General features: G+C 42.4%; 2 protein-coding genes and 1 pseudogene across 4 annotated transcripts; 1 reads left to right on the top strand and 2 right to left on the bottom strand.

Annotated features, from left to right (window-relative positions):
• Positions 1-21: 21 nt before the first annotated feature.
• On the bottom strand, positions 22-11,632 carry LOC139565690 (dynamin-1-like protein; annotated as a pseudogene).
• A 737-nt stretch (positions 11,633-12,369) lies between these two features.
• LOC139565863 (dnaJ homolog subfamily B member 9-like) lies at positions 12,370-15,438 on the bottom strand. The gene is made up of 3 exons (XM_071386488.1): positions 15,276-15,438; positions 14,577-14,816; positions 12,370-13,794 (listed from the first exon to the last, which is right to left on the bottom strand). Exons 2-3 carry the CDS (start codon positions 14,791-14,793, stop codon positions 13,370-13,372), a joined length of 642 nt encoding a protein of 213 aa, XP_071242589.1. The 5' UTR covers positions 14,794-14,816; positions 15,276-15,438; the 3' UTR covers positions 12,370-13,369.
• A 68-nt stretch (positions 15,439-15,506) lies between these two features.
• LOC139565860 (sugar phosphate exchanger 3-like) lies at positions 15,507-26,486 on the top strand. Of its 3 annotated transcripts, XM_071386483.1 has the most exons (15): positions 15,522-15,632; positions 15,762-15,893; positions 16,312-16,426; positions 17,119-17,233; positions 17,639-17,731; positions 17,985-18,068; positions 18,275-18,420; positions 20,039-20,135; positions 20,379-20,463; positions 22,278-22,492; positions 22,922-23,063; positions 23,439-23,540; positions 23,811-24,010; positions 24,125-24,190; positions 24,340-26,486. In XM_071386483.1, the coding sequence occupies exons 3-15, from the start codon at positions 16,350-16,352 to the stop codon at positions 24,430-24,432; spliced, it is 1,515 nt and encodes a 504-aa protein (XP_071242584.1). In that variant the 5' UTR covers positions 15,522-15,632; positions 15,762-15,893; positions 16,312-16,349; the 3' UTR covers positions 24,433-26,486. The 3 variants fall into 3 exon arrangements, with proteins under 3 accessions (XP_071242583.1, XP_071242585.1, XP_071242584.1); XM_071386482.1 differs by lacking the exon at positions 15,762-15,893 and having other exon boundaries at positions 15,507-15,632; XM_071386484.1 differs by lacking the exon at positions 15,762-15,893 and having other exon boundaries at positions 15,508-15,632; positions 22,281-22,492.
• Positions 26,487-27,991: the final 1,505 nt, after the last annotated feature.

Genomic DNA, 27,991 nt, shown 5'->3' with positions numbered 1-27,991 from the left:
ATTAGACAAGGAAACAAGTGATTGAAATAAATACATATATTTGTTAACCACACATAGAATAGCACAGTACAACATAACACATAATAGTGCCTGCACAGTGCAATCCCTTACAGAAAAAACATATGACTTCACATGTAGAAAATCAGGATTTCACTTATGAAATTTCACTTGACAACATGCTTTTGGGAACACTTCACATGATGTTTCACGTGTGAAATCGGGTTTTTGGAATAGTGCACATGTGAAAACAAAAATGATACACAGTGCTTTTCACATAGTGTTTTCAACTTACATATTTGACACACATAATTACATTGTGTATGTTTATTTCTACAGTTATTAGTATTCATTTTGTCCTTACCTGGGATTTGAACGGCATTCCGATCTTCCTGTTACCCCACCATGTCTGTGTCAAAAACTGATTTCACCTGTATTCCTACACTGGACTTAAAAGTAAATCTCAGCTTTGTTCAAAAATACATTCAAGAAATTTTTTATTTATCATTGTGATTCAGGAGTAACACTGAAATAGAATAGTATGCCCCGGCAAAATTAGATATATATACAGAAAACCCTCAAATGACTGAAATACCTCAATTAAATCAATGATGTGAAAATACACAGATTAACTGATAACTAAAATAGCACTGCATATGGCTTTCTTTCGCTAAGTGTATAGGTAATGAATGTGTAGGGGAATACTACAGACTTTGTGGCACAGCAGAAATATCACTACACCTCAAATCCCAGGTCATATTTTAGCTGAACAGCGAACCACTCACTTTAAAACCACCATACCTTTTCATTACTTTACTTAGAAATTGTTTGGGATGGTTTGGGACCATCACGTGATGTCCTGACAACACATGCCTTGAGAACATCTTACAAACATCCTAATATGGTCCTCACCCTTTACGGAAAAACCAGATGAATTTCATGAGATCGCATATGTGAAGTTAACGTGATAAAATGAACGTGATAAAATAACGTGATAAAATGAAATGAAATGTCACGTAAAGTGTTCAAAAACACGCTTTCACGTGATATTTCACATATGAAATCATTTGGGATTTTCGGAAGGGGGACACCAGAAACCTGAATTTCCTGCTACACCACCAGGTCTGTGGCCATGACAGAAATCGGCCACAGATTTATTGTCAAGAATACATGTTTGCACTGCTAAAAGTTGCACAGAATCAAGTCAATAATTGTGCGATTATCTGACAACACCAACGAAAAAGTAGCCGTGCTCAGGGACACTTAACATTAAGTGTGCATAAATGCACTCAGGTTTGAACTTGCACACTTTCGGTCTGGAGTGCATTAATGTCCCAGCAGTGCTTGGTAACTATGTAACTCAGCAGTGCTTCCTAATTTATTTGTTACCAAGAACATATATCCACACACTCTCAAAAGTAAGAGTATGGTTATGGTACAATGTTGTTCCCTGGTTTACAATAAGTTCAAAAGGTACACTTGATGTACCTTCAGAGGTACATGATACTGGTCGGTACATGTGCGGATAATCTAGTAAAATGTTTAAAACAATATTTACCCAGTGCCTCCCGAGTGGCACAGTGGTCTAAAGCACTGCATTGCTGTGCCACTAGAGATCCTGGTTTGAGTCCGGGCAGCCAGCTGCGACTGGGAGACCCATAGGGCAGTGCACAATTGGCCCAGCGTTGTCCGGGTTTGGTTGGCAGGGATGATCTTCTCCCATCGTGCACTAGTGACTCCTGTGGTGGGCCAGGCACAATGCATGCTGACACAGTTGCCAGGTGTATGGTGTTTCCTCTGACACATTGGTGCGGCTGGCTTCTGGGTTAAGCGCCCAGTGGCTGGGTTGTGTTTTGGAGGGCACTTGACCTTTGCCTCTCCCGAGTCTGTACGGGAGTTGCAGCGATGGGAAAAGGGGGTTCAAATAAAATATATATATTTTTTTAAAGGAAAAATAAAATACAAATACGATTTTGCCAATATATTCAATCATTCCTGCAGTTTGAAATGTAGGTGGGGCAATGTGCTGGCGGGGGCTCATTAGCATATGTTGGGCCATTTATTGTATTTGTGCCAACCATCAGTGGAAATGTTATACCAGTTTCAGTGATGTATCATTATGTTGATGATGGTTGAGCCCCTCTTTTGACACTGTCAGTTCTGCAGTCTTTGTAAGAACAGTTGACAGTCAAGAGCTGCACTGTTAAGATGTTACTGTGCCTTTCCAGTATAATGGCAGCTGGTTCACAGAAAGTAACATTGTCAATAACTTACTGTCAACTAGCTGCAGGTGGGTTATTGTAAGATTCACAGTAACTTACTGTAGCTAATCTGTCACACTCACTGACCTGGTGGTCTGGTAAGAAAGTGGGTATTACAATGACATGGTGACTAGCTAAAAATGAAATATTGTATGGCTCTTTGGCATCACATGCACTTATGTTCGCTTTTAATAAGACTGGATAAGCAACAGCGTACAAACTCAGTGTTTATGAACAGAATACAACAGACCACATGAACTGGGACTACATTCCCTCTCATGGGAGACCAAAAAGAGCTAGTTGAAAGCCACGCCTGCAATATTCTGCCACTGCTACAGTATGCTGCCAATCAGCAAGTGACGCACATGTTGTCAACAGGAAGTCAGTGAAGACACAGTAGGTTACTAGCATGCATTGCTAGTGAAAGCAAGTTGCCTGTAGGTTACTGACAACGGTTTGCCGGTTAGTACTTATGAATCTTATAAAAACTTACCTACAAATGGTTTTCAGATAAGACATAGCAAATTCTGGCAACAAAATGCACACTAACCTCTTTACAGTGCAGCTCATTACCGACACATTCTCTTACAAAGTTTGCAGAACAGACAATGTTAGAGGTGCTCAACTTGACGTGGCATAACCATCAAACGTTTAAACTTCTACCGATGGTTGCCACAAATACATATATATATTTGACCATGCCCCAAATATGCAAGTGAGCCCTACAATGAAATGCCCCCATCTATCAAAGCACAGTGATTGTACCTTATATTCAAAATATTGGGTGGAAAAATGTCCCATTATACCTGCAAGGTACCGAACTGTACCATGTGAGATCATATGTGTAGCTGTGAAGTTTACGTTTGAGTTTTTTTGTACCCCAGGGAACAACACTGTTCCTTAACCATAGCCTTATTCTTTGAGAGTGTGTTAACATATATTCCAATCAGTAAGTATGGATGTGGTGGCACTGCAGAAACATTGATGCACTCAACCAAGAGGTTGCAAGTTCAAATCCCTTAAGCATTTAAGTATGCTCTATATCAAATGTCCTTGAGCACTGCACGATTTACATTGATGTTATGTTGGTTGTGATAATTGGACAATTAACGACTTTATTCTGGGCAAAATCCAGAAATGTATTCTTGCCAATAAAATTGGTCACCATGGCTCTTTCAGGCTCATAGACATAGTGGTGAAGCTGGACATTTCAGGTCCCAAGTGTGGTCACGGTACAAAATTACACAATATTTTTTTTTTTTTACAGTAATTGAAATCAGAATACAGCAGCACTGTCATTTTATTAGAAATAACACCTTCAAGTTGTTCGATAAATAGGCAAAGTGCAACACATTTTTCGTGCCAATATACACTGAGCATATAAAACATGAAGAACACCTGCTATTTCCATGACATAGACTGGCCAGGTGAATCCAGGTGAAAGTTATGATCCCTTATTGATTTCTCTTGTTAAATACACTTCAAATCAGTGTAGATGAAGGGGAGGAGACAGGTTAAAAAGGGTTTTTAAGCCTTGAGACAATTGAGACATGGCTTGTGTATGTGTGCCATTCAGAGGGTGAATGGGCAAGAGGATGTGTGTCAATCCTCTCTGTTCATGGTTAAGGTACCAACCTCTAGCATGTCTGCAGCCTCCTTGCGTCTCTGGGCCATGTCCTCAGACTCAGTGAGGAGGTCGTTGAGAAGACCAGACTTATAGAGCTGACCCACCAGCTCACTCTGCAGACTGTCCTTCACATGGTTCACCAGGAAGTGCATCACTGCCTTGGGCACGCTACAGTACGGAAGAGGGAGGGAGAAAGAGAGAAAGAGAAAGAGAAAGAGAAAGAGAAAGAGAAAGAGAAAGAGAGAGAGAGAGAGAGAGAGAGAGAATTCTGAGCTGCTGGCCTAATGGGAGCAAATACCTCTAGACTTCAACACTGCACAGAAATACAAAGGGTGGCAGGTAGCCTAGCGGTTAAGAGCGTTGGGCCTTTAACCGAAAGGTTGCTGGGTCGAATCCCCGAGCCGGCAAGGTGAAAAAATCTGCAGCTCTATCCTTGAGCAAGCCAGTTAACCCCAAACAACAACTGCTCCCTGGGTACTGTGGATGTTGATTAAAGCAGCCCCCTCTTTGATTTAGAGGGATTGGGTTAAATGCGGGAGACACATTTCGGTTCAATGCATTCAGTTGTGCAACTGACTAGGTATCCTCTTTCCCAAAGAGAGAGGGACAGTATCAGAAAGCACCTGTCTTGGATGTTTTTCCAGACGATGAGAAAGTAGGACTTGATGAGTCTCTCGATGACCTCACAGTCACGCTGCTCCCGAGAAGACAACTTCCTGGCAACGGGAACAGGCTGCGGGAGGAGCAACAGCATCAGCCAATCACTGAAGAGCACCACACAGCATTTAGAAATTGAATAACTTTATTATTCGCTCACCACATCCAGGAGGTTGACGGCAAGGCCCTTATGAGGGCTGGAGGGGCCAGAGCTGGGGGCCCCCTCGTCCCCTTTCTTCAGCATGCCTCTCCAGTTCCCTGTCCCCTCCTGGTCCCCCTCGGGCCCTGCTCCGGGAGCCTGAGGTTACACACAACACAAACAATCAGATGTAAGCCATTTTTTACAGCAACTTGTGCCTCAAGGTGCTTTGCAGAATCTCAATGCAAACCAATCTATTTAATCCAGAGCCAAACTCAAACGCACAGAGAGGGAGAAGGCAGAGAGGACATTGTTAAGAGAGGGCATGAGGGCTGGGGAGCAGACTGAGTACACAGAGCAGAGCACAGCAGGAAGCACGGAGCATGCCCATCTCATGCCCCACCTTGTCACCCTCCACATCCACAGAAGCAGGGGGCTCGGTAGGAATGGGAGGCTGGCCGACTGGACCATTAACTACTGACTAAGAGGAAGAGAAGAGAGGAGGAATGAGAAGGGACTTGTGAAGTCAGGAGAGGTAAAGAAGGAAAGACCAGGGACAATTGGTATTATATTGCGATTAAAGAGAGCTGGGGAGATTGAGCTTGGGAGCCATTTTGTTTAGAGTATTATAGAAGACATTCAGAGTACGTGTAACTGATGTGAAATGGCTATCTAGTTAGCGGTGGTGCGCGCTAATAGCCTTTCAATCTGTGACGTCACTTGCTCTGAGACCTTGAAGTAGTGGTTCCCCTTGCTCTGCAAGGGCCGCGGCTTTTGTGGAGCAATGGGTAACGATGCTTCGTGGGTGACTGTTGTTGATGTGTGCAGAGGGTCCCTGGTTCGCGCCCGGGGCGAGGGGACGGACTAAAGTTAAACTGTTACATACGGTGGTTAGTTAGTTACCTTATCCCTGGGGACTGCAGTGGGCAGCTCTCTCATTCGGTTTCTCCTCGACTCCTACAGGACACAGACAGCACGGAGGAAAGTTGCATCCCTTTTACAACACACAATGTCCTCTGTTGCTCAGTTGATTCCCGGTACCACCCATATGTAAAATGTACACACGCATGACTGTAAATCGCTTTGGCTTAAAGCGTCTGCTAAATGGCATATGTCATCATGTTGTTTTTACATCCCAACTCCTATCCTACAGAATTCCTGTCAACAGAAAAGGTCATGAGCTGCCACCTCTATGTTGTTGTTCATGACCCCAAAGGCATCAGCAAAGTCAGGGTGTTTGGTGTTGACGTAGGTTATGCCAGATTATGCACCTGCAACAGGAGAGTTGTATGTGATGCGATACAATAACCTGATGCAGTTGGCATACAAATAATCCACGTGCAGATTACACCGTTTGAACCTGAATGTACCATCTCATTGGTGATAGGCAGCCTTTTCCTGAGCAGAGAGGTGACCACTTCTACTATGGCATCATGGATCTTTGGAAATCTCAACAACTCCTATGGAAAACACACAGGTATCCCCACAAGAATAGTAAATGAACAAAAACTGGGGACATCTTGTTGGTCCCCACAAGGTTAAATGCTCTTTCTGGGACGTTTAGGGTTAAGGTTAGAATTAGTGTTAGTTTTAGGGTTAGGAGCTAGGGCTAGGTTTAGAGTTATGGTTAGGTTTTTGGGTTAGTTATACATGACAGAGTGTTTGTGTGTGTGTGTGTGTGTGTGTGTGTGTGTGTGTGTGTGTGTGTGTGTGTGTGTGTGTGTGTGTGTGTGTGTGTGTGTGTGTGTGTGTGTCTACCTGTGTGCTGTAGTTGCTGCAGTGCTGGATGATCCTATGCATCTCCTCATGGACCAGCTCCACACAGCGCAGGCTGGGCTCCTCCAGTCTCTTCATCTGCTTCTTCACCAGCAGCTCAAACGACACCTCAGGCACAAACAGAGACGGACGGAAAGAGAGAAAGAAAGAAAGAAAGAGAGAAAGAGAGAAAGAAAGAAAGAAAGAGAGAAAGAGAGAAAGAAAGAGAGAAAGAGAGAAAGAGAGAAAGAGAGAGAGAGAGAGAGAGAGAGCAAATTAGAGACTAGAGACAGACATGTACCGTGTGTTGTTCAGACAAAGTAGCATTAAGAAGACAGATGATTATTTATCCGTTCCCCAGTTTGAAGTTATGCCCACTCTTTAGTCAATACTGTCAGAAGGAGAGAAGAAGAACCTCTCAGTACTTCTACTCACAGTGGCGTTCCTGATGGCAGTCAGGATATCGATGGTGTTGAGTCCTCCTAGGGCATCCACTGACTCTAAAGTTCGCCCAAAAGTCTCGTGAAATATGTAACAGATTCTGGCACTACCGCGTCTGAAAAAAAGAGGATAGATGAAGTTGACGTGTTGTGACAAACACGATGTGCTACTATGAATCAAAGGAATAGTGCCAACATTCAAATCCCAATGCTACTCGTCTCAAGCACTTCATAATACAGGTAATAATACTACATGAAGTGCATCTCTGGGTGTTCACAGGCATTTTTCCCACACATCGGCACCTCCTTGTGGAATAGAGAGGGTACTACTACTCACAGCCGTCTCAATGTACTTGGCCGTGCCCTCGATGGTGTGGCAGTACTCCGCAGCGAACTTGGTGATGAGCTGCAGCAGGGTGGCATTCTGGTCCTCCACGGGCTGGCCGTAGCTGCTCAACAGAGACTGGTACTGGGCCGCCAGCACGTAGATACGCGTCTTTAGCTCCGGTAGACAGTCTCTGATGTGGTGCATCAGTAGCCTAGCAGGGTCAGGAGAATTAGAATCATAGAACTTACAGAACATTGATTTGAATGGGACTTGAATGGGAATTCCAATCTAGTAGTTCTAATTCTGAGACCTTGAAGTTTCATTAGATACAGTAGGTTACTGTAATGAGAATATTTCAAACGAACAAAGTTCATGTTCAGTTAAGTGTGACATTTACCTTTCTGTAATACACGTGATTTCCAGTGTTCTGTTTGTGACACTCGGGTTGAAGGTCACTAGACTCGATGCTGACTGTTATGGATTAAACTATCTGCTGAGTGATTGACGTCAGACTGGAGGTACAAGGACACACTGATTATTATTGTATTGTCTGTGAACACTGTGATTCTGTAGTAGCTGACAAACTCACTGGCCTTTTGTTTTGACTTCCTACAAGCCTCTTGGCTGGTGTTTACAGAACAGTTGTCAGCTGATTAGGATATACAGTGCATTCAGAAAGTATTCAGACCACTTGACTTTTGCCACATTTTGTTATGTTACGTACATTATATGTTACGACCCTAAGCACACAGCCAAGACAACGCGGGAATGTGCCAGACTTGTCCCGAAGCCATTCCTGCGTTGTCTTGGCTGTGTGCTTAGGGTTGTTGTCCTGTTGGAAGGTGAACCTTTGCCCCAGTCTGAGGTTCGGAGTGCTCTGGAGCAGGTTTTCATCAATGATCTCTCTCTACTTTGCTCCGTTCATCTTTCCCTCGATCCTGACTAGTCTCCCAGTCCCTGCTGCTGAAAGACATCCCCACAGCATGATGCTTCCACCACCACCTTCACTGGCCCAGCCAGAGCCCGGACTTGAACCCGGTCTAACATCTCTGGAGAGACCTGAAAATAGTTGGGCAGCGACGCACCCCATCCAACCTGACAGAGCTTGAGAGGATCTACATAGAAGAATGGGAGAAACTTCACAAATACATGTGTGCCAAGCTTGTAGCGTCATACCCAAGAATACCCGAGGCTGTAATCACTGCCAAAGTTACTTCAACAACGCAATATGAATACTTATGTAAATGTAATATTTAAAAAAATATACATATATAAATTAGCAACAATGTCTAAACCTGTTTTTGCTTTGTCATTATGGGGTATTGCTGTGGTAGAAAAAGTACTCAATTGTCATACTTGAGTAAAAGTAAAGATACCTTAATAGAAAATGATTCAAGTAGGAGTGAAAGTCTAAAAGTATTTGGTTTTAAATATACTTAAGTATCAAAAGTAAATGGAATTGCTAAAATGTACTTAAGTATCAAAAGTAAAAGCATAAACCATTTCTAATTCCTTATATTAAGCAAAGCAGACAGCACCATTAAATTTTTTATTGAAGGACAGCCAGGGGCACACTCCAACACTCAGACATCATTTACAAACAAAGCATGTGTGTTTAGTGAGTCCGTCAGATCAGAGGCTGTAGAGATGACCAGGGATGTTCTCTTGATAAGTGCGTGAATTGGACCATTTTCCTGTCAAAATGTAACAAGTATTTTTGGGTGTCAGGGAAAATGAATGGAGTAAAAAGTACATTATTTTCCTTAGGAATGTAGTGAAGTAATAGTTGGCAAAAATGTAAATAGTAAAGTAAAGTACAGATACCCCAAAAAACAACTTAAGTAGTACTTTAAAGTATTTTTACTAAAATACTTTACACCACTGGGGTATTGTGTGTAGATTGATGAGGGGGAAAAACAATTTAATACATTTTAGAATAAGGCTGTAACGTAACACAATGTGGAAAAAGTCAAGGGGTCTGAATATTTTCCAAATGCCCTGTAAAGGCCTTCTCAGTGATGACCAGTTAGACATTTTCTCTGCTTCTGTGCTGGAGGGGTCTTCCTGCTGCAAAAATCAATCCGATTGATTTTTGATCAACTTTATCTGTGACTGCTCTTCTCTTTTGTTCACCTTGAAATTCCTATTACAGAATTCCATTCTAGTAGTTGCAATTCTATGGGCACAATATCTGAGATCTCAAAGTTTCATTAGATAAAGTAGGTTGCACTTTGCGATTCATAGGTTGTTTGCCTGACCACCATTTTGGCTGATCAGAGCTAAGAACCTTGACTGGCAAGTGTTGTTACAAGTCACTACTGTAGTTGCCACTACCATTGCTGATGTGCTTATGTAATACCTAACTGCCCTATGGAGGAACCAATAATATTCTCACCTGTTCAGAGTCCTGGCCTGATATTTGGTTCCTTTTCAATTAGCGAGAGAGGGATACTTCTTCTGCAGGAAAGCATCTTCATCTCGGATGGCATCGCTCACCGACTTCTTACTGTTGATGTCCAACTGACTCCTGCATGAAACAGAGACGTGTCGGCTTCACAATAACACAAGACATGTTTCAGCTGATGTTCATTTTATGTAAGATAGAGTAGAGGCTATTATTGGGAGTGAGTGTAACCCGCTACAGTAGAGTATAACGGAAGACCTGTTGACCACTCCGATGAGGCCCAGTTTGACAGGGATGACCCGGCCCATTAGGACGTCCATAGCATCAGTACCAGCGTCACCACCGCCAGTGTCCTCCTGCCTGTACCCAACAACAGACTAGAGAAAGGAGTCTAACGCAACATACTGTACACAACATACACTTTTACCAGTCGCAGAGAGTGATAAGTGGCTGCCCAAATACTGTGGATGAAAATGAGCATTATAGCCCTTTTACATTGATGTGAAAACTGAAATGAGGGTCAAAGCAGAAAAACCCTGACATCCAACCTGTCACCATCAACTGAATAAGCGGGGAAAAACTCAAACCCAGTACTGACCGTCGGGGTCGACCTCGCGGGCCACTTTGAGGGCCTCTGAGGTGGTCATGTCTGTGTTGGCAGCGGTCACAGCCAGGATGATGGAGTTGGGGTTGGAGATGTGCTTCAGGATCAGCTCTCTGATCTGTACCTCTATGTCTTTAGGCTGGTCGCTCACTGGGACCTGTAAGGGGGGGCACAAAACACAGAGGAGTGACTGACAACGGAGTCTTTCTAGTGTATCAAGCGCCAGCCAAGGTTTCAGTTGCCGTGCATGTCTGCGAGGATTCTAGCTTTTCCTGTGCAGAGCAGACACTTAGTGTACAGTTCATCTCCATCTCTAGTCACTGTTACCTTGGTGATGCCGGGTAGATCCACCAGAGTGAGGTTCACCACATTAGGAGAGAAGATCTTCAGGTGAATAGGCTCATCACTGATCCCCTATAGGAAATACAATGACTAGCTGTGTTGAAATTGTGAGGGACGTATGATATGAAGGAGGTCAATTTATAAAGTCCTAAATAATTACACTGTGATTGGCTTACCTTGTTAGTACCTGACATTCTTTCCGTTTCATTTTCAATGTCCTGCCTGATTTCACTGAAGTCTGTGTAGATCTGAAAAGACCAGCTTTGTTCATGTATATTTTCTTCAATCAACAACACAGAAAACAGAATATCATGAGTAGCAACACGTATCACTGTTTGAGATGAGTCATACCTTGTTTTTGGTGTGTAAGAACTTGCCCCATCCACAGCAACATACAGTCGTGTGGTGTACACATTTAACATTTGGGTGACCCCAGTGGGAATCAAACCCACAACTCTTGGCTTTGCAAGTACAATGCTCTACCAACTGAGCCACACGGGATTACAGTCATATGATTAGAATACTATATTAATAAGATCTCTATGATCACAATCATTTATGGAATAACCCTAGATAGACTACTTGTGCAGGTGTGAACGGTCTGGTATACAGGTCCCTAATAACTGTCAAGGGAGGCATGTATAGGAAAACACAAAAAACCAACAGACAAGACCGTCACACAGCTGAGTGTTTGTCCACGTTGTGTCTACCAACACATGCACACCAATAATAGCCACACAACTGGCTCATGCACAAACAGAGACAGAAAGAGGTGTATTTTTAACTGCACCACGCTCCAGTTCAATGGCTCATTTTAAGCAATCCTGATGTTTTGCCGAACATAATGAAAACCTCGAACACAAAAGAGCTGGATAGACAACAATGTATGTAGCTAGCTAGCCATGTAGCCATCTTTCAGTGTCATGTGAAGAGCCTAGCAGCCCTATTTTGACAGCTACGAGGGGATGGGTTTTACCTGGGTTCCAACGACTGCTATCTGCGGCAGCTGTATTATGTCTGCTCCCACCGTATTGAAGACATCTTGAAGCTTGTTTATAACGAGGATTAGAGCCTCCATGTTCAAGCTAAATTGATACCTTTCTAGAGAGATAAACTAATGGAACAGCTATCCACCAGCTCTGTTAAAAGTCATTCAACGTCCCATAGACAACATTGAAATAAGCCATTGCCACCAGTCTGCGACTGCGTTGTGTATTATTGGGACTTGTAGTCTTCCAGATTCCAAACGCTCTCAAACGCTGCTTGAATTTTCCAAATAGGACTGCATTTCCCAAGATAAAGCCGCTGCTCAAAAACATATTGTAATGTAGTTTTTCGATAGATGTGTATGAGTAAGATCACTTTACTGGTCAATTGCACACAAGCTCCTACTGAAATTTGACATCCTCTTTTAACCCAAACTCTCAAAAAGACACACTGGGCAGCCGGGGAGCTGTTGTGGGGTGCCTTGCTCAAGGGCACAACGGCAGGCAACAGCCTCTATGATTTGATACCGTCAACAATCCAGTTACCAGCTCCCGTCAGACCCAGGACTGGCAACCCTCTGGTTGCTTGCTCGCCTCTCAAACCGCTAGGCTAAAATAGTAGCTACATTATAGTTGCAGATGATAATATACATAGTGTTTTGTGAACCTATTCTGAGATTTACATTAATTGATCAAATGTCAGAGCATGAAAAGAATAGACACACATTTAGAAGATACTACAGTAATCTAAATCCATGGACCAAGAGAATAGAACATGATAAAATAGAATTATAGGACTTGTAGAAACAGATTTTAGTCTGCAGGGACCTTAGAGTAAATATATTTTTATTTCCAAACAGGTACTACTCCTCATCCTTTCAATATTTAAAAATAGATAATCCTTAGGATGAACAAAGTGCAGACAGCAGTCAATAACTGAACATTGGTTTCACACAAAATGACAATCAGGCAGCAAAGTCGAGGTCAGAGACAACAGAACAGAGAACAAAAGTGCCGACTACAAATATTGCACAAAATAAAATGGCAGAGGAGACACACTTTGCAGAAAAAAAACCAAGAGGTAACAGTTGATAATGGTGTATAACCATGTTATATACATGTATATGGCTAGGTTCTCTTCAACTTCACGATGAGATTCAACTCATGTGCTCTTTTCATAACCGGGAAAGGTTTAAGATGGGCCTTGAAGTAAGTGACAGCAACTTAACACACTGGGGGGAATGCATTAATAAGTCCACAATCAAATGCAACAGCTCTAAAATTACAAGGCATAAGCAATATAAATGTGCTATAACACTGACTTTGTCATGATATTGGATGAACTCTTTCTGAAAGAGAGAATGACTTTGGTTTTGCATAGCAATTTTAATGCTCCAGAAGGAAAATAAAAGGACGCATGATATAAAATGCTTCTTTTTTTTTTCTTCAACTCAATACAATTGCTACTCTCAAACAAAGATGGAAGCCAATAGAGAACCTGAGAAATGGGAGAGCCGGTGCTTAGCACGATGTAAACAAAGTAAATTGAGATCCAAATGGAGGCATCGTAACATGCAATGCTATCCATAAGTAAGAACCTAATACATAAGCCCAGTTTAATTATATCCAAAATGAGTGAAAGGTATTGCTTGAGAACATTTTGTTTTATGGCCCATAGGCATCAACACATTTATAGCACACTTTTTTTCCTTACAAAACCACCCAAAATCATGTTCCACAAAGTGTTAAATTAACAGTAATACCAAAATACCCACGATAGCTAAACTCATACCCAGTGAGTAGCGGGATGTGTTTCTGGTGATAATAAATCAAGAACAGTCTGTGTATGTGGTGACCATGTTCCCGATGCGCTGTGTCACTGTCCTGCAGTGTTGTTTTGCTGAGCCCTGGAACCGGCTGTCCGCCCTGCCCGTGTGTCCGTTAAACGAGAACATCTTCTCCATGTCCTCAAACACGTCATCAAAGAGTTCTCCACCAAAGGAGCCCTGGAAGTGTCTCTTGTGCCTGTTCTGGGCCTCCTGGTGGGCCTGGAAGTGGCTGTTGAAGGCCCTCTTGTGATGGGCATGATGGGAGTGCTGGTTATGACCGAACAGGTCATCAAAGTTGAAGTTAAAGTTCTGGTGGAAGTGCTGTCCACTCCTCCCGCCTCCTGTGCCTGGCTCACCAGGGGAGGGGCCATGTCCAAACTGGTCATACTCCCGTCTCCTCTTATCGTCTGATAACGTCTCGTACGCTGGCAAAGGAAAGGAAACATGAGTCTCTTGGTGTCCACAGACATCAGAAAAACAACAAATGCTTTAACATTTAAAAACTTCATAACTGACTGTAATGGGAATATTAAGATCAATACAGTTCATATTGAGTTTAGAGTGATTAACGCAATGTTAAGTATATTTACGCGTTTTTCCCTTTCTGTATTACACATGATTTCCAGTGTTCTGTTTGTGACACTCAGGTTGATGGTCACTAAACTCGATGCTGACTGTTATGGATTAAACTCAAATCTGTTGATAGTGATTGACGCCAGACTGGAGGTACAAGGACTGATTATTATTGTATCGTCTGTGAACACTGTGATTCTGTAGTAGCTGACAAAGTCACTGGCCTTTTGTTTTGACTTCCTACAAGCCTCTCGGCTGGTGTTCGCAGTACATTTCGTGTTCCTGATTAGGCTATTGGGCCTTTTCGGTGAAGGCCAGTTAGACACTCTCTGCTCCTGTGCGGGATATTGTTATCCCCGTTTGCAAATTTGTAATTAAACCAGATACATTTTTTATTGATATTATCAACGACTGCTCTCCTTGTTCACCTGAAAATGTCTATTGCACTGACAATATTAAAGATTGGGAAAAACATCATTTACTTGTAGAAATGTTTCCGATAGTATTAATACAATTACAGGATGAATGACTAACACTCCGTCCAATACATTTGATGTGGACTTGACGTAACGAGCCCTAATGTAACAGACAAGGGAGTGCCCATCTACCGAACACAGAAGTTGACAGGACTCACCCTCAGCTATTTCCCTGAACGTTGCCTCTGCGTCAGGACTCTTGTTTCGGTCAGGGTGGTACTTCATGGCTAGCTTATGGAAGGCCTTCTTGATCTGGCGCTCGGAGGCATCTTTTGGCACACCTAGGATGTCATAGCAGTCCCTCTGTGCCAGTATGAACTCAGTTATCATGAGAATACATACTGCTAACATTAAGACTGACTGTGCTGTGGCCATATTGGTGGTTAGCTCTTGCCTCCCTGCCCAGGAAAGAGAAAGGTTTGACAGTTAGTTGACAGTTTGCTACTGACAAAAGCAAATTACAATGTAAAGTTGACAAAAGTATAACCATGTAAGCATGTTTTAACCTGTACTGTAGAAAGGAAGTACGGCGTGGTACATCTGTAAAACTTGCTGTGTGACATAGGCTTTTCTTTTTCTTTTTCAAATAAAACCCCTTTAGCTAGAGACATGATCTACAAACGTATTTATTCTAGTGAACAGATGGTTGAATCAGCCACAGAATGATCCAACCTTTCACATTGTATTTAAAGCAATTGGTAAGGCTGTTGAAATCAGTTCAAGTTGGTGGGGGAGAAAACGAGTGTCAGAATCACACGCACATAGAGACTGTGAAAACTACTTGAAACACAGTTTTGAACCGTGTGCTAATTCTAAGCTCAAATAAGCGTTAAATTAAAATAAAAGAGAGAACTTACCTTGAAAAGCACTAACAACAGCCTCCTGGCTCTCTATCAGACGACACTAGCACAGCTGATCCGTAGGTGACAAACTACAGCGTGTTGCATCCCCGAGCTGTTGCTCCACGACTCGCAATACTATTGGTTCATTTCTTCACCTACTGACTCGAAACACCACGATTGGCTGAAACTAGGGGCATGTGGATCTTATTTGCATGCGTTCACTTCCGGCACACTCCAGTCCTGTTGGTGGCAATAGGAAATGTGAAACCACAGCAGAAGAAGACAAAAAGAAAACCGATTGCTACACTGTAGCAGACTGAACTGTAGACAGATGAGCTCACGCTAGCGTCGGTGTTGATGTGAATAAAACAGGTAAGTCCTTATCCGTTTGATGTCGATTACATATTTGCATTTCCAGACAGTGTTATCCAATGCCTAATGTATCTTTAGTGAAAGAGAAGTATCGAGCTAGTGTATTTCATATGCTTTACATATCACCAGAGTGAGTCACTTGAGTGCTGCACTGCTAGCCAGCGACAGAAGCAGACAGAAGACAGCTCCCAAGGCTATTTATTGCTGTCCATAGCTAAGTTCTTCCTATCTAGAACGAGTACACGTTTGCGGAAAAAGTAGGTAAGGAAATCGCAATCTTTTTGGGGGTTTTGCTTTTATTGGAAGAATGTGATTCAGAGGGTAAATCTTAAAGATAAATCTTTCAGGCCAGGTTCCAAGGTTTGTTGGCTGTAGGACTAACAGTAAGGTCCCATAATGAGAAGTAGGTTAATGATAACAAGCTTATGGTTTTCTTTTTTGGAAGAGGCTGACCAAGACCTTTGGTGACTTGTTTGTGGCTTTATATCCTTGACCTTTTACCTGCATTTGCTATGGTGCAAAATATCCACCTGGTCTCATAGGACTTTAAACCCCAGTTCATTCTTTTCAGGCAAAGCTGTGTTTTTGACCTAGGCTGTAGTGTTGAATAAACTAGTGCTGCTGTTCCCTCTCTGAACCCCCTCCCTCTCGTGCTGCCTCTCCTGCTGTTCCCTTGAAGACCTCCACCCCCTCCCATCCCTCCTGGTGACCCCTGTGATGTCGTCCCCGTGCTGCGGCTTCCTGGCGCAGTACACCCACCATCACCTGGTCGCCTTCCTCCTCACCTTCTTTAGGTAAACTCAACTCCTGAACTCCCACCAGCCTTGTAGGGATCTGGTCTAAGACCCTCTGAATGTTCAGAGTTCTCATTCCAGTTCTCTTTGCCCTAAATGCTCTCTACACAAGCACTTAAACCAGAGCATACATGCGCATTTGATACACAGGCTCACTTGTGCTCATATAGGCCTACACCCTCCTTAAGTAAATAGGGGCCCCAAAAAGTGCTAATGCCTGGACTGGAGCTACAGTACTCACAGTCTTATAAAGCTCTTCACTGTAATTACACTGTAAAAAAAAAAAAGCATGACATCATTGCTTCTTGGTCAGACTGGTTGTTATCAGAGTAGGAGAGAGTGAACGTGTCAGACAGTTGAGCAGTAAGAATCAGATTCATGCTGAATCGGTGCTTCTCACATTCCCTATCCTGACCTCCCCACTCTGAACCCTGACCTTTGAGCCCACTCAGCTGTGCCAAAGATTTTGTGGCTGTGCTTTCCAGGCCCTGTCATCAGGAAGTGACGTATAGCCTAGAGTTCTTATTGCATGTTATAGTCTTGAGGAATGTATAGTAGTTGTAAATGAGTACTGCACACCAGCTGCTTTAAACAGCTCAACACAGCATCGGAAGGCCCTGGATGTTTCTGGTCCCTTGTTGTGCTAGGAATATAACAGGGCTTTATTAAGTCTCCCCTCCCTCTCTCTCCAGCTATGTCCTCCTGCACGCCTCGAGGAAGACCTTCAGTAATGTGAAAGTGAGCATCTCAGCCCAGTGGACTCCCTCTGTGCAGAATGCCAGCTCTCCTGCCTTCTCACCCGGGGAGGTACGTACTCGGGAGGATGTCGATTCACTTCCTTGAATTATCCCTCCTTTTCGCCTCCCCTGAATGATGACCTCTGATATAATGACTTAACTCCTGGATGTCTGCTGTTTTGCCTCAGTTTGCACCACTGAGTTTGTTTAGTTATCTCTTCACGTGCAATCCTCAATATTTACTTTGTGTGTAGTGGATGGGGAAGTGTTATCAGGTGTGGAGCTACTGACGAGTGCTCTGCATGTGATCATATGTTGAAACAGACCATGAAGTACAGCTAATACTAATGGTCAAATGGTTAAATAAATCCCTTTATTCAGTTACTCTGACAACGTTTTTGTGTTAAATGATATAAAGTTTATTTATTGTGTTACTGTATGTATCTTTGATTGTCTATTCTGTATCTTCTTCCAGACATGGGAGGAGCATAACCTGTTTGCCGACTCCGATGGAGCCACCTTGTTCCTGGGTGTCCTCGACACCATCTTCCTGTTTTCCTACGCCGTGGTGAGTGTCGGGGTCATCTGGGGTCATGGGGGGGGCTACTGGTTGGTAGTCTAGCAACAGTAACTCAATGTAACCTAATCAGTCAGATCAGATTTACTTCTGTCTCCTGCCACATGCTAATATGCACATTAAACTAATGAATGCTAATTAATTCATGCCATCTTTCATTATCAACATGGAAACAAGCACACTGATGCATAGTCAAAGCAGGAGGACCGGGTAAACATGTGTGTGTTGTTCAATATTCATGCAGGGCTTATATATGAGTGGAGTGATTGGAGATCGCATGAACCTCCGGTATGTCCTCTGCTTTGGTCTGTGTGGTTCAGCCATAGTGGTAAGTGGGGCACTGCTTTTATATTTCATATACATCTACACGGTTGTAACATCAGATTTTTACAATAGGTACTTAGTGAAAACCGAATTACTACAATAGTCATGTGCTGCAGATTCTGCATTTTGACCCCATTTATGTTTCATTGTGTTTATTTAGTGACGTAATCCAATATAACCTTCTGTTTTTTCCCCTCCTTCACTTCCCAGGAGTTTGTGTTTGGTACCCTGATTGAGTGGCTGCAGTTCTATAACATCTACCTGTACTGTGGCCTTTGGGTGCTGAACGGCCTACTGCAGTCTGCTGTCTGGCCCTGTGTGGTGGCAGTCATGGGGAACTGGTTCGGCAAGTCGGGGTGAGTATCTTATCCCTCTCTCTGCCATGACACTAGTATACACCAACTCTGATCATTAGGGCTGGGAATTGCCAGGGACTTTACGATATGATATTATAACGATACAATATTTATTGCGATTCCCACAATTCTATATGTATTGTGATTCGATATTGTGATTTTATTGCGATTCGGTGTTCCAAACAATATTGCTCACCATATGTCTGAGAGAGCCATGAGAACTAGTTTTGGTCAGTCATGGAAATAAAAGTGCTGGAAACAAATGGGCTCCCTAAATATAAGATGGAGAACAAGCTATGAAGGGAAAATACGTGAGTTTATTGCAAATAATATTGCAATATCGTCAAAAAGAATAACCTCATCTGAAACTGTGTTTGTTTTCCCCATCACTGCAGATCACTCACAGATTGAGTAAAGCTCCTTGAATGTCAACAATCAGAAGTTGTCTTTACAAACAGTAGCCTTAGGGGATTGCTTTAACTGCGGGGACGTTCCAAATGATTTCAATCACTTTCTGACTGCACCCCTTTTGATTTGCCTGAAACCTTTCATACATGTTTGCCCATGGTAAAATTGGTCAGAAAGTAACTTTTTGGACCTGAATGCCAAAACATTCAGGAGATAGGTGTTCAAAGTTGACCCGTGTTGCATACTGTTGCGTTCTCCAGCAAGAAAACCTAAAATGTCACGCAAACAAAAGGGGGAACTAAGAGTCAATGACCAACAACCAAAGTGAAACGGGTGGTTTTAGGAGAGGTTCTGAAAGACACGGGGGTGTCCACTGAAAGTTGACTAGCAACAACAACTGGAACCTAAAAGACGTCCACCGTTAGAGCCCACTAAATTAGCCAAAGAGGCAAACAAAAGAAAAACCCAAGGTTAAAGACAGGAAGCAAACCAAAAAGGTGGAGCAAAATCAGATACAGGATTGTTTGTCTCGAAATCAAAATGGGGTGCGCCAACTAAAGGTGTTAACCCTCTGCGTCTATCAAGACAACTGGAGCACAGGGCCAGCCGCTCTTAACCTGTCCTGGCCCAGGCGCTATTTAACGCCTTCCCACTAAAGAGATGGCAACCAGCATAGGTGTAACCAATACTGACTAACAAGGTGACACCTATCGGTGTGCCCTACGTGCTAACGAGCTATACGTGCTAAAGTCCAACCTTAAAACATACATGGAAAAACCAAAACCTGTAACAATTCCCCACCCTACCTTGAGACATCCATGCCTTTATCACTGATAAAGATAAACGGTTGAGTTTGACATCATTTAAAAGCTTACAAACAGGGTTTTCAGTCTATTCTATGATTTATTTAATTTTTTTTTATTTTAAGAAAATTACTTTTTTTTTAAGCGTTAACGTTAATTATCTAAAAATAAGTGACCTCCGATTTGACACATTTTCACAAATGTTGTAGTTTAGACCCTATTTTACATCATCTAATGGGTCGCTGTCAGAAAGTGATTGAAATCATACGGAACGACCCTGTGATGTACTGATTTCTTCTTGGTCCTATTGTATTCTAGAAGACAAGGTTCTAATTGAGTATTGTGTTGAGTGTGTTCTTTGTGCATGTTCTTGAGAGTAACCGCTGTATGTCTCTTCCTCCCTCCAGGCGAGGTTTTGTGTTTGGCCTGTGGAGTGCCTGTGCGTCTGTTGGGAACATCCTGGGAGCTTTCCTGGCATCCAGTGTTCTCAAGTACGGTTATGAGGTGAGTGCAGACACACACAGATATACCTATTACAGATCCGCTCTGGGACTCACCTTTTTCATAAGGTCTAGATGAAAAACGGACATGCTATGTAGCATAGACAATACCTGGTACGTCACTACGTTGTTGTCTAGAGAAAAGTGAAGTTATGTGGTGGCGTCTTTCTCTCAACCTCTTGCTACATAGCACGAACAGCACGATTCACAATACAAGTCAGCTCGGTGTTATGCTTTGTTTCTGCAGTATGCCTTCTTGGTCACTTCAGTGCTGCAGTTTGCCGGTGGGGTGGTGGTGTTCTTTGGTCTGCTCACCTCCCCTAAAGAAGTGGGTGAGTATTAGGTCCGTGCATGCCCAGTGTCCCTCATTGGTCTGGAATTGTCTCCCTGTCATTGTATCATACTGTACATTCTATCACTTCAAGTCTCAAGTTCTATTAGTCGTGTGTACAGGATACGCATGGTATACACCGTCCAATGAAATGCTTACTTGCAGGTTCCTTCTCGAAAATAATACAAGATAAGAATACGAACATAAAGTAAATGGCTCAGTAGAATAGAATAAACATTGACGCAACTTCCTCCTTTCTGTGCCATCTAATTGTTTGTGTCAATTCTCTTGAAATTCATCTTTATTGTTCCGTGAGGAAGTAAAAAAAAATATATATATATATATTATTTTTTTGTGAGGAAGTTGTAGTAATGTGTGTGTGTGCGGAATATGATATAAAGCACATATAAACTCAGAAAAAAAAGAAACGTCCCATTTTTCAGGACCCTGTCTTTCAAAGATAATTTGTGAAAATCCAAATAACTTCACAGATCTTCATTGTAAAGGGTTTAAACACTGTTTCCCATGCTTGTTCAATGAACCATAAACAATGAATGAACATGCACCTGTGGAACGGTCGTTAAGACACAAACAGCTTACAGGCGGTAGGCAATTAAGGTCACAGTTATGAAAACTTAGGACACTAAAGAGGCCTTTCTACTGACTCTGAAAAACACCAAAAGAAAGATGCCCAGGGTCCCTGCTCATCTGTGTGAACGCGCCTTAGGCACGCTGCAAGGGGGCATGAGGACTGCAGATGTGGCCAAGGCAATAAATTGCAATGTCCGTACTGTGAGACGCCTAAGACAGCGCTACAGGGAGACAGGACGGACAGCTGATCGTCCTCGCAGTGGCAGACCACGTGTAACAACACCTGCACAGGATCGGTACATCCGAACATCACACCTGCGGGACAGGTATAGGATGGCAACAACAACCTCCCGAGGTACACCAGGAACGCACAATCCCTCCATCAGTGCTCAGACTGTCTGCAATAGGCTGAGAGAGGCTGGACTGAGGGCTTGTAGGCCTGTTGTAAGGCAGGTCCTCACCAGACATCGCCGGCAACAACGTCGCTTATGGGCACAAACCCACCGTCGCTGGACCAGACAGGACTGACCGTCACGGTCTGGGGCGGTGTGTCACAGCATCATCGGACTGAGCTTGTTGTCATTGCAGGCAATCTCAACGCTGTGCATTAGAGGGAAGACATCCTCCTCTCTCATGTGGTACCCTTCCTGCAGGCTCATCCTGACATGACCCTCCAGCATGACAATGCCACCAGCCATACTGCTCGTTCTGTGCTTGATTTCCTGCAAGACAGGAATGTCAGTGTTCTGCCATGGCCAGCGAAGAGCCCGGATCTCAATCCCATTGAGCACGTCTGGGACCTGTTGGATCGGAGGATGAGGGCTAGGGCCATTCCCCCCAGAAATGTCCGGGAACTTGCAGGTGCCTTGGTGGAGGAGTGGGGTAACATCTCACAGCAAGAACTGGCAAACCTGGTGCAGTCCATGAGGAGGAGATGCACTGCAGTACTTGATGCAGCTGGTGGCCACACCAGATACTGACTGTTACTTTTGATTTTGACCCCCCCCCCCCCCCCTTTGTTCAAGGACACATTATTAAATTTCTGTCCGTCACATGTCTGTGGAACTTGTTCAGTTTATGTTTCAGTTGTTGAATCTTGTTATGTTCATACAAATATTTACACGTTACGTTTGCTGAAAATAAACGCATTTAGTTTAGTTTTGCTGAGTTTAGCTACAATGTACTTTGACTCTTTTGATGAAGAATGTTGTTTCTCTGTCCCAGCAGGTCTGTGTTTGGAGTCAGAAACAGGTCTGAGACCAGTGGAAAGAGACGCAGACAGCCACAGGCCTCTGATGAGTGATGAAGAGGATGAGGAAGGATCAGAGGAGGTGTGTGACGGAGGGTACTACACCACCCAGCAGGGGGATGAGGAGCTGCGGGAAACACCCAAAGCCATCGGATTCTGCCAGGCCTTCTGCCTACCCGGGGTGCTGCCTGTGAGTGGGATATTACTAGAGCTCTCTTTGTGTCCCTGTCTCTTCCTCATGACCTCTAACTCTGGTCGGCTGTCACCCACTCTCTCTTTCGCACTCACCCTCCTATCTCCCTCTTTCATTCACCCCCCCCTGTCTATATCCTTATCTATTTCTATATCTATCATCCTCTCTGCTATCTGCCCCTCCCGGTTTAAGGGTTTCCATTCTATCTCAATTCTTTGGCTGACAGTTTTGTTTAGGAGGGGGTGAACACGTCGCTAGTTGCATTAGTATCTTTCTCTCAACCTCTCCTCCCAGAACCTTACCTGTGAAAAATGGACCAATAAAGCAAGTATTGTATTCTGGAGCATCTGACGATCTGAAGATTTTAGTTCTGGCTTTCTGAGATGACTCTCTCAGTAACTGGTGACGGTCGTCCTCTCTCCCCAGTATTCCCTGGCGTACGCCTGTCTGAAGCTGGTCAACTACTCCTTCTTCTTCTGGTTGCCCTTCTACCTGAGCAGGAACTTTGGCTGGAAGGAGGCCCAGGCCGACAGGCTCTCTGTGTGGTACGACGTGGGAGGCATCATAGGCGAGTGTTCCGGCCCAGGCCTAGTTAACACTAGCTGTATTGACTGGTTGATATGAATCACATTGGTGTTGTTGACTACGGTTCGGGTGTGGTAACATCCTAGCGAGCTATGCGGAGTCATTTATCTGTGCTGTCTAAAGGGGTCTACAGAGTCGACGCAAACGGAGCCGATGGAGGTCCGTTTGCAACGCTCTCTACGTAGTTCCACGTACAGTTGTGCGACTGAATTTTTGGAACGTAGACTGTGTAGACACCTTTAGACGGTACAGGAAATTGTGTATTTAATCTTCTCTCTTTTTCTCTCCCTCTCTCTTTTTCTCTCTTCTCTTTTTCTTTCTCTCTCTCTCTCTCTCTCTCTCTTTCTCCCCCCCCCAGGTGGTACAGTCCAGGGCCTGATCTCAGACTTCATGGGGAAGAGAGCTCCAGTGTTAGCCGTCAGTCTGCTGCTGGCTATGGGAGCCCTGGTGGGTTACAGCCGTGAGTACTCCTCCTTCTTTCATCTGCCGTCCTCCTTTTTCTAGCCCAAAACATATCACTATATTATTCAGGCCAGCATTCAATTTTTATGTGATCCAATTTATTTAAGGAAAAAATGGAAATTGTTCATTATTGTGTTTATGCCAATTCTAGACCACCAAGGGGAGCCCTTGAAGGCGGAAAAATAAAAATGGAACCACATCCCTTGATGTCTCATACACAATCCACAAAAGAAAACATGTGAATTAACCCTGTGTTGTCCCCCCTCAGTCTCCCCTCCGGACCAGGTGGTGAATGCAGCTCTCCTGGCCACCACAGGTTTCTTCATAGGAGGACCGTCCAACATGATCAGCTCAGCCATCTCTGCAGACCTGGGGCGACAGGAGGCCCTCAGGGGCAGTCAGGAGGCTCTTGCTACCGTCACCGGCATAGTGGACGGGACCGGGAGTATTGGAGCTGCTGCGGGACAGGTAACGCACACTAGAGACAGAGAAAGTACACACATACATACAGTACATGCATACACACAGAAATATGTGCTTTCCAGTGATTTAATGTTGAGTTTTTTTTACCTTGTCTTCCAGTATTTGGTATCGCTGATCGAGAGCAAGCTGGGCTGGATGTGTGTGTTCTACTTTTTCATAGTCATGGTAAGATCATCTGTCTAATCCATAATGTGAGACAATGTTCCTGTCCTGCCATAAATTAGTCACTCATTCTCCTCAGGAGCATCTTACAGAAGGTACTGTGTTGTCCCTGTTTGTGACATATTTGGCCCTGTTATTTGATCGCCTCACAGACCGGGTGCAGCATAGTCTTCATCTTGCCGCTGATCGTGACTGAGATTCGGGCCATGTGGAGGGACAGACGGGCAGGGACACACGAGCTGTGAAGCCTTCCTCACGACGGCCATGTTGTTTCCTACTCCTTCCCTATGGGGCCTACTGCCTGTCAGTCAGACTATGTCCACTGATCACTACTGTAGATGTATGTACAACATGTGTGTGTCCAGTCTATGTATATATTTGGTCTGAAATGCTTTTTTTTTTTTTTTTTTTTTAGATATTACTTCAGCGCTTTTTACGAGTGGGGGCAGGGCCCTCTCAATGTTTGTGGTCTGAGATAGGAAGTTCCAAGCAGCTAACGACTATTCCAATTCCTTTACCAGTTTGCTGGAGTATAGAATGATTTGGATCTGCTCATTTGCTTAGTAGAGATCAGATTTCAAAGACACACAAAACACTCACTCCTAGAATCTCAGTCACACTTGTCCGCTCGGTGGATTTTTAGTCATTGCCTGTAGCACGTTTACATGCGCACCGTATTCTGGACAGTAGCTCATATCCAGAAGGTCTTATTCGTGTTAAGCTGTTTACATGCACTTTTGCTCACGAGTATCCCTGTACCGATGAATAAACAGATTATTCCTAATTTAAATTGATATGGGTTAAATATTAACTGAAATATGGCCTATAACCTTTCACATGTCGCGTAATATAATATTAACTCTTGCAGAATGATGCATTTCTTGCAGTGAAATTACTCAACAAATGTTAATTTTGTCTCGGAAACAGGAGTGGAGAAATACGAATTCTTTCAGCATCTCTTGAGAAAATGCGAGTGCGTCTGTAATGTGTGATCGTTGACACTGTTATGCAAGCAGACAGTATTTCAACCACATAAAATATGCACCCAAGACAGACTAAAGTCTTATCATAAACCTATTTCATCGTTTTCTCAGCTTTTAATTTCATTAAAACCAGTCAAACTCATGACATTTGGACATTTTGCACAGACCAATCTTTCCACTGTTCTCCCCGGTCCCTAAACGAAACAGACAACTTTACCGGTTTTAACTACATTACTAATGCATTCATTCTGTCAATGTAAGACATTATTCTGATGAACACTATTTTATTTAGTGTTCTGGGGCAACAAGTTATGACGGAAGAGAAGCTGCATGTATCTAACTATCGTTGACAAACAAATGTCCTTCCAAATGTCGTAAACAGAAAGTTGTCTAAATTACGCTACACGGTCCAGGATGGAGTATCAGCTAAATAAATGATTACGGTGGATGGAACTGCACAGGTTGCCTACTTTTGGAAGTGATTTTTTTTTAACAATCAGATGAAAACATCACACAACACCCATTGTACCTGAAACTGAGCCTACACAGACAGCAAAAAACAACAGTTAACGGGATAAGATGTTTACATGCCACAGTATCCCATCTAAGATCAGAAAATCCAAGGCATTTTATCCGGGTTTCTCATAACCGGGATACAAACTTTTTGGGGTTATTGTAAACGAGATATGATGTTTACGTGTGTCAGCTCAAAAACAGTACTTGAGTACCCCGAATAATAACATTTACATATAAGTCATTTAGCAGACGCTCTTATCCAGAGCGACTTACAAATAACGGAATATTGGTGTGCATGTGAAAGTGGTCAGAGTAAACGGTACGTTTGCCAATAACGTTTTTAAACAGCTTTTTTAAGTCTTAACGGTCAGTTAACATTACCTACACGCCTCTAAAATATTTTCCTCAAGGGATTTATTTATTTAAAGAACAGTAAGATTACATCAATGTAAAAAATATATATTGTCACATGTCTTATCAAAATAAGTTAAAAGGTATACTGATTTTATTTACTGTAGGTACATAAATTAAAACGGTACAAGTAGTTTTCTGGTTGGATTGGGATCAGTTGCTAAATTACTGTAGTGGTTTTCACCAAGGCCACAAGTGCATTTCAGCTGGTCCAGGACCTGCTAAACTTGATGAAATGGAATGTGTATTTAATTTGATCATTGTCGAATGTATGTTCTTAATCTGTGGTAAATGTTCATTTTTTTTCCCCATATGTGCACTTTAAATTAATGTTTTAATGAGCCTATGTTTAATTTTTTTTCAAGAAAAGCAAATTGTCTTTTTCAAAACTGACTCCTATCTTTTATTCTTCCCAAGGGAATTTACGATATATTTTGGGAAACCACCTCAATGAATTTGAACTTCAATGACCTAAACTGTATTCACACAACTGACTTCTTTGTAGAAATCTCATAAAGCAATGAAACCAGCATTTAGAAACATTGAATTAGCATACTTGGCAGGATGATTTATTTTCACATGTAAAATGGACACAAATGAAGAGGATCTGTTCAGAAGGACTTAGTAAATTACTAATGGGATAGATATCCTGTAGAGGTGTAGTGGATAAGTTCTGCTCAACCCTGTTGTAGATGTGTTACGTCACTTCAGAACCACCAGGAGGAGCCCGTAAGGCAAAAAATAATACCAGAAAAATGTGTAGAATTAGTAGGTCAAATAGAATTAGTAAACTTAATATGTAGAATTACTAGGCCTAATAGAATTAGTAGACTTAATATGTGTAGAATTAGTAGGCCTAATGGGATTAGTAGACTTAATATGTAGAATTAGTAGGCCTAATAGAATTAGTAGACTTATTATGTGTAGAATTAGTAGGTCTAATAGAATTAGTAAGTCTAATAGAATTAGTAGACTTAATATGTGTAGAATTAGTAGGCTTAATATAATCAGTGGGTCTAAAATTTAGTAGGTCTAATAGAATTAGTAGAATGTCAATGTGTAGAATTAGTAGGCCTAATATAATTAGTAGACTTAATATGTGTAGAATTAGTAGGCCTAATAGAATTAGTAGGTCTAATAGAGTTAGTGGACTTAATATGTGTAGAATTGGTAGGTCTAATAGAATTAGTAGGTCTAATAGAATTAGTAGGCTTAATATAATTAGTAGACTTAATATGTGTAGAATTAGTAGGCCTAATAGAATTAGTAGGTCTAATAGAGTTAGTGGACTTAATATGTGTAGAATTAGTAGGTCTAATAGAATTAGTAGGTCTAATAGAATTAGTGGGTCTAATAGAATTAGAATTAATGTGTAGAATTAGTAGGTCTAATAGAATCAGTAGACTTAATATGTGTAGATTTAGTAGGTCTAATAGAATTAGTAGGTCTAATATAATTAGTAGACTTAATATGTGTAGAATTAGTAGGTCTAATAGAATTAGTAGACTTAATATGTGTATAAGTAGTAGGTCTAATAGAATTAGTAGGTCTAATAGAATTAGTAGACTTAATATGTGTATAAGTAGTAGGTCTAAGAGAATTAGTAGGCCTAATATGTGTTGAATTAGTAGGCCTAATAGAAGTAGTAGGTCTAATAGAATTAGTAGGCCTAACATGTGTTGAATTAGTAGGTCTAATAGAATTAGTAGGTCTAATAGAATTAGTAGACTTAATATGTGTATAAGTAGTAGGTCTAATAAAATTAGTAGGCCTAATATGTGTAGAATTAGTAGACCTAATAGAATTAGTAGGTCTAATAGAATTAGTAGACTTAATATGTGTAGAATTAGTAGGTCCTACTATGTGTTGAATTAGTAGGTCTAATAGAATTAGT

The sequence above is a fragment of the Salvelinus alpinus genome, chromosome 37 (assembly GCF_045679555.1).
Source record: "Salvelinus alpinus chromosome 37, SLU_Salpinus.1, whole genome shotgun sequence".
NCBI classification, from domain to species: Eukaryota; Metazoa; Chordata; class Actinopteri; order Salmoniformes; family Salmonidae; genus Salvelinus; species Salvelinus alpinus.
The sequence above is the reverse complement of the archived record's forward strand: the minus strand, read 5'-3'. Positions and strand labels throughout refer to the sequence as shown.